Raw genomic sequence first — 10,203 nt, 5'->3', positions numbered from 1 at the left:
TCAGCAAACCCCCAAACTCAGGCATCCCCTCTCTTCCCTCCATGCCACCCTTCCCTGCCCTGCTGCCCCCGTGACTCCTCTCTGGCCCCCTCCCGCCCTCCCCGCTGAGCTAATGACACCCCCCCACCCCACGCCCACTAATCAAGTGCTAAGTCGCTGAGACTCACCCACCTGTTCCTTCCCCCTCCCTTTCCCTGAATGTGCACCCAAAAGCGCGTTGGAGGTGGGGGGGACCAAGGCTTTTGGAGAGGGTGACAGGGCTCAAGAGAGAGACTCTGAATCAAGTCCAAGAATCTTTATTTCATGAACAAAACTACTTGTGTGAAGAGAGAAGAGGCTGAATGGGCCTTCCTAAGTGGCCCCAGTCCAAGGCTGGTGAGAGAGGGCAGGGCGGGGCTGGGGCAAGAGTGCATCACAGGGAGAGGGGACCCCAGGTCCAGCCAGAGGAAGGAGGGAAGTGTCGCCGGGGGGGTCTTCGGTCGGAGTGGGTCCCAGAAACCCCCTGCCCCAAACTGTGCCGCCCCATCCGGACCCCGCCCCCGCTGGGTGGGGGAGGAGGGGAGGGGGTGCTGGGCCCCAGTAGTGTGCATCTGAAGCGGCCAATGTGTGCAAATCAGCAAGAAGGAAGGATGCGGAGCCGCTGCCCCCGCCTCACCGCCCCCCTCCTAAACAGGCAGCAGAAGCAGGGGTGGGGACAGGGGCAGTATTGCTTTACCCATCATGCATGGCGCGGGTGGGTGATGGGGCAGGAGGAAGTAGGCTGGATTGGGGGTGTGAGCCAAGCCCCCTGCCCCCTCCCACCCAGGCGGCTCCGTTGGCAGGACTCTGAGGCTCGTGGAGGTCCAGGAATGGCCAACCCCCATTGGGGGCAGGCTGTGCCCAGATGTTCCCCATCAGGGCTGGCTCTTCCTTGAGGTGGAGCCCAGGGCCTAAAGGTGAGGGAGAGACAGGTGTCAGGGATCCAGCCAGTTGACCCCCGCCCAGGCCCTCCAGCCCCTTGTCCACCCACCTACCTTACTGGGGCTATTCGGCCACCTGGACACCCGTACAGTTCTCCTTGCTTTCTGAGGTGATGGCCAGGTATTCTGAGCTGTAGGGGCAAAGGCCAGGGGTACAATGACCAGCATCATCAGTCTGGCCCACCCCGGGGGAAACTGAGGAGGGTGGGGGTCTCTGCCCCAGGTGCACAGGGTTTGGAGTTAGAGAGGTGGGGCCTTCGGGCTGGACATCCAGGGATCCACGGGAAGCCCAGGCATGGGGCCTGGAGTCCTGAGTCTGAGGCAGGAGGGGACTCAGGGGGTCAGATTCTGAGTCCTGAGGGGAAGGCACTGGGGCCTGACCTTACCCATCCACAACAGCAGATGGACGTACCCCTCTGGGAAACCCATGTGTCTGGGTCACCTGACCCCACCCCCACCGGCGCCACTCACGCGTTCTCTTGTGCGGCGGCCTCAGTGGCTGCAGCGATCTTCTTGTAGCAGTAAACCATCTCTGCCACGAGCCATATGGTCAACACCACGATGAGCACATACATCATGATCTCTGACACGATGGACGCCATGTCTCTGTTGGCTGCAAGGGCAAGCAGGGTCAGGGGGCCATGAAGGCCAGGCTCAGGAAGCCTGAGGTGCCCCAAGCGTGCGGGGTATGAGTCTGGCCAGGTGACCTGGCCTCCCTGGGCCTGGTCTGCCAACGGGACCATGCTGCTTCCCTAGAGTCATCATTGTTACCATCATTCCTATTTTCTTTTAGAGCCCAGTGCGGGGCTTGAACTTGCAACCCTGAGATCAAGACCCGAGCTGAGATCAAGAGTGGGATGCTTAACCAACTGAGCCACCTGGGCGCCCCATCACTGGGATTCTTAATAACTAACCACTGTCCAGGGGGCTTTGGGATCCCCCTTAGCCTGCCTCCCTGTGTGGCTGGAGGGGGCATCTGTTTCATTCAGGCGGCTGCAGGTTCCCCGGGAGCTGCAGCTTTGCAACCAGAAGGCTCAGATTCAGATTCCAACTCTGCTACTTGCCAGCTGTGTAACCTTGGGCAAATGACTCAACCTCTCTGAGCCTCAACTTCCCCTCTGTAAACCGGGAAGTGACAGTACTCATGTCTCCTCACGGGGTTACTGGGAAGAGAACACGAGTTAATCCCTGTAACACGCATGGATGGGCTTGCGGTCGGCACACTGCCCAACTGTTGGCTATTCACCGACATTTTCCGGAAACCTTCTGTCCTTTTCACCACACTGGCTCTTGCCATCGGCAGCTTCCTCTCACTTAGCCTAAATTTAAACTGTGGAGGGGATGTGCTCAGCCAGGGAACCAGAAGCGAAGGCCACTGTGACGTCCCTGGCCGGATTTCACAGGTGTCCGCCCCATACTCCTGGGGCCTCTCCTTCCGGGTGACCAGGATCTCATTTGTCCCCGCTGTCCTCACATGGACTTTCCTCCCATCAGTGGGCACTCTCTGCTGCTCCTCGTGCAGATGGCACCGACGCTTTCTGGGCCAGAGGGAAAGAGGGCACAGGGCTGGGTGTTTCTCCCCTGCTTCTCTGCCGGGAGGAGCTGGGGCAAGGACTCAACATCATTCATTCATTCAAAAGTTCGGAATGCGTGTCATACGAAGAACGCGTGCTTCCAGCCAGACTCTGTGCTAAATTCTTTGTGTGAGCATCTCCCTGCGTCTCTGAAACACCCCCAAGGATAGAGAGAGTGCTGGCTTCCCACATCAGCTGACCTCAGGAAGCACACTGAGTTGGACTGTGGTTGGGTAAAGCGCGCATCTTCAGCATTTTCCTCCCTGCTCCTGGAACTCGGGGCTCTGATGGAGTTAGGTAATCTGGTATCTCCTGCTCTCCCCATCGGATTAGGACAGTGACTGGCACGGCTCTGCAGCCGATTTTTCAGACAAGAACACTGTGGCTCAGTAAGGGGGCGGCTCTGGCAAGGACGCACGGCCCAGGACCAGATTCGGAGCCGGGATTCAACTCCAAGTGTTTAACTGAATGCAGGCTCTGAGCAATTCCCTGCTCTGGAAACGACCATAGCCAAGGAAGCATTGGGTAAAAGGCAACGTATGTCCAATGTAAACTCCACCAAGCCACACAGACATTTCAGGAGGCGGGACTGTCATTCCCCCATTTCACAAAGGAGGAACTGAGGCAGAGGGGTCACTGTGGTGTGACGAGTAATGGTAAAAATACGACAGTATGCTGGCTGACAATGAATACAGTAGAACAAGTAAAACTTTCAAATACTACAGTATGATTAGTCTAAAATACTATAGCATTGTGGGTAAAGATAAAAATACTCTAGTATGATGGACTATGATAAAAACACTGTTGTGTGTTTGGTAATGTTAAATAGTATAGTATATAGTAATATAAAATACCATACTATGGTGATAAGAAAGAAAAACCACTAGAGTATGTTGGATACTCCCATAGACTCTGGGAAGACAGCATACAAAGCTCTGCCTTTGGTAAATGTGAAGAACACAGGCTCTGGGAGGTGGTAGAATATGCTAGATCAAGTTTAAATGGGGCTCTGCTGGGTCCAGGGTGTGCTCCATCCCCAGCTTCCGACCCACAAGGGCAGAGCTCAAGAAGCAGTAGGACGGAAGGAACCTGGGAACCTCCCTGCTCTCCTGACCCCTGGCCTCCGCACTGATTCCCAAGAGAGGATTGACACAGATTTTTGTGAAGCCACAGGATTTGGGGGCGGTTCTTGTTCCAGCCACTCCCAGGGGCGGGGCTCCATCTTCCATATCCGTGGGTGGCCGCCCACCCAGCATCGTGACCTACAGCAAAGAGGAGCTCAGACTTGCCTCCTGCGCTGAATCCTGCTGGTTCACTTTGATAACAAACGTAAAAATGCTAATTATCAAAAGAAACCCACAGGCTCTGGCTGACAGCAGAGTGTAGTGAATCACGCCAAGAACAGATACGGCAGTCACACATGCTTGGTTGGGTTCAAATCCAGGTCCCAGCTCTGCGATCTCGGCCACGTAATTTTACCTCCCTGAGCCTGGGGTTTCCCGTCTGTAAAGTGTGGACAGCAGCAGCCCCTAGCCGGGAGGGTGGGTGGGGAGGCTCCATGAGGGACTGCACCCCTCTTGGGGAAAGGAAGGACAATGCACAGTCCCGTGATAATGTGCGGGCGCCGTGGGCCCCACAGGACATACTTGCCGTGGTTCTTTGGTGCCTCAGGTTCTGGGATAGCTTCCTGACTCTAAGCCAATGGGCCCTCTGGCCCTGGAAAATTCCAATTTACACCCATCGGAAGATGGTTCAGAGAAGGGATCCAAGGCAGCTGGAGCCAAAATGATGCAATGTCCCCAAACGCCTGAGATCTTTGCTGTACGCTGTGGCCCCACACCTGCCGCTTTGGCTTTGCCGAGAGCTTGTTAGAAATGCAGCCAGGGTCTGCTGAGCCAAGGTCTCCCAGGACGCTCACTCACACAGTGGAATTTCAGGAGCTCTGCTTCAGGGGACACACTCTTATCTCTTCAGCCAGGGTGACAAAGGGAGGAGGGGCTGAGGCTACCGGACAGTCGGAACCTCCACTGTCATTCCCACTACCTGGGCAGCTGACACCCACCCACTGCTCCATCCTCACACTTCGATGAGAGATGGCTACCGTTATCAGCCTGTTTCCCATGGGACAGCCCTTCCACAGAGACAGGAGGACACCTGCCTGACGTCCCACAGCACAGGTGGCAGTTTTGCATCCAGAACTTTTCCGGAAGGGGTCTGCTGGGGCTCCAAGGCAGGTTGAAAGGAAAGGTAAAGCCAGAGCTGGGGCTGGGGAGGGAAGGTGCAGCTCCCCTCTGCTGCTGTGGGCGTTCGCCCGGCCCAGGCGTGGAGCCAGCCTGTCCCCTGCCTGCCATCTGTCCCACCATCTGGCTGCCAGTGGGCAACAGGGGCGAGGGTGCAGGCAGGGCCGGACTCACCTTTGTCCACCACCTCAAGGTGGATCTTTTTGACGACGCTGGTGTTGTGCTCGTAGTTCTCAAAGAAGAGCAGGCGGTAGACGTGGCATTCGTAATCGCCGGAGTGGTTGTAGGTGACGTTGGTGATGAAGATGGACAGGTCCTGCAGGTCCTTGGTGCCCCGGCTGCCGTTCCACACCACCCGGCCCTCAAAACGCTCATCCTCCTCCAGCTGTAGGACCTCGTTCTCATAGCGCAGGATCTGGGGGGCAAGCCGGGCCGGTCACTGTCTGCGCCCGTCCCCTCCCCCCACCCTCGCCCAGCCCATTCTGTCCCTCGCCCTGACACTCAGAGAGACAGCGGACACACAGGTGGCCACCATGACCCCGGGCATGGAGGGCACAGGGGTGAGGATGGTGCCCTGGGTGACCCTGACCCTGACTGTGTCCCTGGGCCAGGAACGCACACTCATGTACATATTCCTCAGGCATTCCCCAACCCCAGCCCTCTTTCAGCCTTCCTGGCTTTCACTCTCACCAGGCACACCCCTCAGCCAGGCAGAGAGGAGTCCAATCTCAGCCACAGCAGACCCCACTGCTCTGGGAGGCGCTGTGAGTCTGCGGAGCCTCCTCAATGTGTAGATCAAAATACATATAATGTAAAGGAAGGCGGGAAAGTTCTGCATCTTTCATGATGACTACCGGAGACGGCCTTGCTGGTATTGAATCTTTGTGCCACCGTGTGCCAGGGCAACAACCGGATCAACCCTCACCCAAGCCTATGAGCTAGAGCCCACCGCCACCCCGTCTTTACACAGAAGGAAACTGAGGCTCAGAGAGGCCCCGTTCCTGGCCCAAGGGCAGCAGCCAAACAGGGGTGGAGCTGGAATCTGAATCCGGGTCATCACAAATAGCACATTATCGGAAATGAGCAAATACCACCCCCCCGCCCCCCCCCCACATGCTGCCTTGCTGCCTGCCACCATGTCCCGCACAGAGGCCCGCCGCCCTGCACCTGTGCCCACCCCCCCCACACACACACACCTTGACGAACTCCTCAGTGCCCTTCTGGCGGAAGGTCCACTCCGTGAAGGTCTCGGCGGTGGTCTCGCTGCGTCGCTTGCAGGAGATGCACAGAATTTTGAAGGTCATTCCGTACACGGCCTCGGTCTCTGAGTCCACCTCCACGCAGCCCCCCCAGGCTGAGGACACTGCAGGGACAGCAGGCTCAGGTGGAACAGGGGCGCCCAGCACCCAATGCCAGGCTTGCTGGCTCTTGGCTCTCCGGCCTCTCGGAAACCATCTGTTTCCCCTCGATAATGAATACGAACGGACAGAACCAGACGCTCAGCCTGGCCCTGCCACTTGCTGTGTGCCCTTGGCGAGTCCCTCATCACCTCTGGCCTCAGTTTCCCGCAAACGGTCATCTCTGCTTGGAGGGGTTGCTCGGCAGATTCCACCAGTGAGGTAAAGCCCCAGCAGGGGGCTTGCGACGCAAGAAGCCCCCCACCCACCCAAACAACATAGGGCTGTCGCTGTGGGAAGTAACTCAGAATCTCTGCTCTGTATCCAAGTAGACACCCATGTACCCCTTCTTAGGAAGTCCCCCTGCCCATAGTACCGCAGCATTTAGGTGGTGGAACTAGAATTCCAGATGCGTTAGAAGTTCAAGGGGGACCGAGTCATTTCCCTAGCCCCAGAGAAGGGGTTGGGAGAAGGCAAGGCCTCAGAGGGGTCACGGGGGGAGCTGGAACCAGGGCAGCCCTACCCTCCAACCCAGCTCTCCAGTTCCCCAACCCCTACCCAGCTTCTCTGGCCCCTGTCGCCCTACCCCCAGGCTCCTCAGCTCCAAACCCCTCTCCCACGTCCTATCAGCTTCTTGAAACACATTGAGCTCTTTGCAGCCTCAGGGACTTTGCACCCCCCACTGGATTCCAGTCCTCTTGGGTGCCTCCTCCGTATTCTCACCTGCCTCCCCCTTCCTCAGCCCCAGCGCTCACCAGATAATGCTGAGCCTCTCTGGCTCCAGCTCCGGGTCTGTTTCCGTGTCCCCGGAGTCTCTCCTTCTGTGAATCTTGGGAACTCCTTGTCTTCCTCTGCTGCTCTTTCTAACTCCTTGAACACCTCTGTGTCTCCCTTACTTTATATCCCTTACGGAGTCTGTATCACTTTGTGTTCTCTTTCCAGGCTCCGTCGGCCTCTCCCGGTCTCTCTCTCCACCTTTCCCTGTCCCTTTTAAACTCCACCTCTGCCAGTGTCTACCTGTGTCTCCGTCTCTCCTGCCTCTCTCAAGTTTGTCTCTCCGGTGCTCCCATTCCTAACTCGCTTCTCGTCTTCTCTCTGGCACACTCTGCAACCTTCTCGGTCTCCTTCTCCCCCGTTATTTCCGACTCCCAGTCTCGGCGGAGCGCTCCGGAGTACTCCGAGTCGCTGCGCCTCTCGCGCCTTCCCTTGCGTCCCCATCTCTCCATGTCTCTAGGTCTCCCCCGTCCCAGTCTCCGGGCGCCGCCTTCCCCCACCCCCTCCCGCGGCTGTGGGTGTCACATTGCAGCCTGCGGGGCTCCGGGAGCAGCTGACTCCGCGTTTCCTCGCCCCCGGCTGGGCGCCCGCAGCCGCCGAGCTGTGCCAGCCCGGCCCCCGCCTGCGCTCGCCCACCCGCACCTCCACCGCCCTCCCCCGCCCCGCTCCCCGCGCTCACAACTTCGGAAGCGGACTTAGCCAGGCCGGGGAGTGGGCCGCGGGGGGGGGGGGGCAGCCCTCTGCCCGCCGTCCCGGGTCCCACGCGCTCACCCCACCGCCGGGCCACTGCCCGGGCCGTGCCCCACGCCGCGCACTTCCCCGCCCCGCGCACTCACCCAGTGCCGCGCCGACCACCAAGGCCAGCAGTGTCCCCATGGCTGCGCGGCGCCCGCTGCGCCCCCCTCCCGGGCCGCCGATATTAATAGCGGGGCAAGAGGCAGCGGGCCCGGGCGGTGGTTAGAATGTCCCCGGGAGCGCGCGGGCGCAGCTGCTGCGGCTCTGGGACCGGCGAGGGGGGGCAGAGGGGGGGCGCGGCCCCCCCGCTCCGGTTACCGCCGGGGGCCCAGCCCCGGGGCCCGGCGTCCGGGCATCCCCGCCGCGCGGGCGGCGGCCGCTGCTCGGGCTGCTGCGCTGGCGCGCGCAGCCGGGCGCATTCGCCAGGTGCACCGACCCCGGCCCCGCTCCGGCTCGGGCGCGCTAGGGCGCGGGCCGCGGTCTCCTGCGCACTGCAGCGGCGGCGGCGGCGGCGGCGGCGGCGGCGGCGGCCTGGGGAGGGAGGAGGGAGCGGGAGGGGGCGGGATGAATCACCGCGGGGGGAGGGCGCGGCCGCCCAGCCTTTGCCGCAGCGGCCCAGGAGGCGCCCGCTGCACCGGCCTCTCCGGGTGGCGCAGGGGCCGCGGCTTTTGGGCATGGGCGGATGGCCTGGGTGTCCCTGACCCCTCTCGACTCTGGGGACCCCCAGCATCGGAGTCTGGGAAAGGTCACCTCCAGAGTCACGGAAGGGCTTAGAGGGCGTTTGGGGGACAGGGCTTCCGACTTCAGTTTATGGAGGTCATCCTCGTGGGATGGAGGGGGACTCAGCTCGGACCTCCAAGTGATCTCCCCTTCAGCTCCCTGACATCCGGGGCTGGAGGTCACTGTGCTGGAACCCAAGTAGTTATGAGATGGGGGTGTCGGGTAGGGCACCAAGAATACTTCAGACTAGCAGCTGGGTCGCGCTAGATCTAGACCAGAGACCCTGCTCTGGGGGCCTGGGGGTACAATGTTTCAGGAGGAGGGTCCCTGGTCTCTGATGTTACCACCCCCCCCCCCAACCACCACCACTGTCCAGGACCCTGCTGCCGGTTCTCAGCACACCAGACTTATTTCTGCCTCAGGGCCTTTGCCCACCTTGTTCTTCCCTCTGCCTGGACCACTCTTCCCACTGGTGACCAAGAGGCTCACTCCCTCTTCTCCTGCAGCTCTTGGCCCCAATGTCACCTTCATCAGATCTTCTGTCCTTTCCCAGGAAACTGCCTCCCCTGTCCCTTACTTGACCAAATTTATTCATTTTGGTTTTTTCCACCACAGTTATCACTCACATTATACTCTTCCTTTATATATATCTTCCTCCCAACGCCTGGCCCTCCAGCCCTGGACTACAAAGAGGCCGCCAGGTGAGGATACCACCCCATGCACCACTGTGTTCCCAGCACCTGTTACTATGCCTGGCACATTACAGATGTTTGATCAAGTGAATAAATGCCAACGGTAGAGCCCTTCTGATACGCCAGATCCATTTCCACCCCCCACCCCATCATGGGCAGCAAGTTCTATTATTATCCCCATTTTACGGAAGAAGAAACTGAGGCTGAGAGTGCCTCATGCCCTTGCCTAGGGTCATATAGCCGGCCTCAGGTGGGTCTGGGATCCTGCCCCAGCAATGCTGGGGTTTAGAGGTTGGGGGTGTGGGCTCTGGGCTGTCAGGACTCAGATGGGAGTGAGACTTCGGGCTGGCTGCTCAGGTCCTGGCCTCCAGTTCTGGGTGCAGTGAAGTTCCAGGATCCCCCTGACCCAGTCCCGCTGAGCAAGAGGAACCAGGGTGTGGGGCAGGCTTGGGGCAGAGAAACAGGAAGCCGGGGACACTGGACACCTTTGTGGTCTGGGCCTCTGTGCCAACACTTCCTGGGCTGTGAAATTGCCTTGCAGAAAATAACTCTTGCTGTACCGAGCCCTCCTCCTAGCAGTGGCAGTGAGGACAGGCCTTAGGCACTGGGCAAGGGCACCCACTCACAGCCTTACAAGCTGGTGTTCACTGAGCAGCTACCGTGGGCTTGGTGCTGTTCTCAGCGCTTTACTAATATTAACTGCAATTCTTCCCACGAGGTGGGTTTTGTCACTATTCCCAGTTAACAGGTATAGGAAACGGAAGCCCAGAGTAGGTAACTCGCCATGTTCACATAGCGAGAGGGGAGGCTGGCTTGGCCCTTTGCCACCCGTGGTCCCTCCCACCTCCATCCAACCCCCTCCCTACAGTCCTCTGTCCCAAGCCATTTATTAAGAAGTTTCTCACAGCCTGTGACATGTCAAAGGTCTCTCCTTATCTCTCACTCACTCTGCTACCAGAACAGGGTTGAATGAGACACACCTGGGTTCTACCTGGACCAGAGACTTGGCCTCTAAGACCATTTCTTCATTAGCAAGATGGTTCCAGATGGCCTCAACCTGTACAGGCCGTGGTAGGGTCCTGCAGGGGACATGACCCTGCATCTAAGTGTGG

General features: G+C 59.2%; 1 protein-coding gene across 2 annotated transcripts; it reads right to left on the bottom strand.

Moving 5' to 3' along the window:
- Nucleotides 1-280: 280 nt before the first annotated feature.
- Nucleotides 281-7,967, bottom strand: SCN1B (sodium voltage-gated channel beta subunit 1). Of its 2 annotated transcripts, none has more exons than XM_059150621.1 (6): nt 7,781-7,967; nt 5,970-6,136; nt 4,948-5,188; nt 1,431-1,572; nt 1,014-1,090; nt 281-929 (listed from the first exon to the last, which is right to left on the bottom strand). In XM_059150621.1, the coding sequence occupies exons 1-5, from the start codon at nt 7,818-7,820 to the stop codon at nt 1,024-1,026; spliced, it is 657 nt and encodes a 218-aa protein (XP_059006604.1). In that variant the 5' UTR covers nt 7,821-7,967; the 3' UTR covers nt 281-929; nt 1,014-1,023. The 2 variants fall into 2 exon arrangements, with proteins under 2 accessions (XP_059006604.1, XP_059006605.1); XM_059150622.1 differs by lacking the exon at nt 7,781-7,967 and adding an exon at nt 6,926-7,372.
- Between the last annotated feature and the right edge of the window lie 2,236 nt (nt 7,968-10,203).

The sequence above is a fragment of the Mustela lutreola genome, chromosome 16 (assembly GCF_030435805.1).
Source record: "Mustela lutreola isolate mMusLut2 chromosome 16, mMusLut2.pri, whole genome shotgun sequence".
Lineage (NCBI taxonomy): Eukaryota > Metazoa > Chordata > Mammalia > Carnivora > Mustelidae > Mustela > Mustela lutreola.
Note: the sequence above shows the minus strand (reverse complement) of the source record. Positions and strands in the feature narration are given on the sequence as shown.

Excerpts from the sequence above, each read along its gene's own strand:
- SCN1B (XM_059150621.1), bottom strand. The coding sequence starts at position 7,820 with ATGGGGACACTGCTGGCCTTGGTGGTCGGCGCGGCACTGG. Across the intron at positions 1,573-4,947 it reads CCTTGAGGTGGTGGACAAAG|CCAACAGAGACATGGCGTCC; the intron begins GTGAGTCCGGCC and ends TTGCCCTTGCAG. Across the intron at positions 1,091-1,430 it reads GCCGCCGCACAAGAGAACGC|CTCAGAATACCTGGCCATCA; the intron begins GTGAGTGGCGCC and ends TTGCCCCTACAG.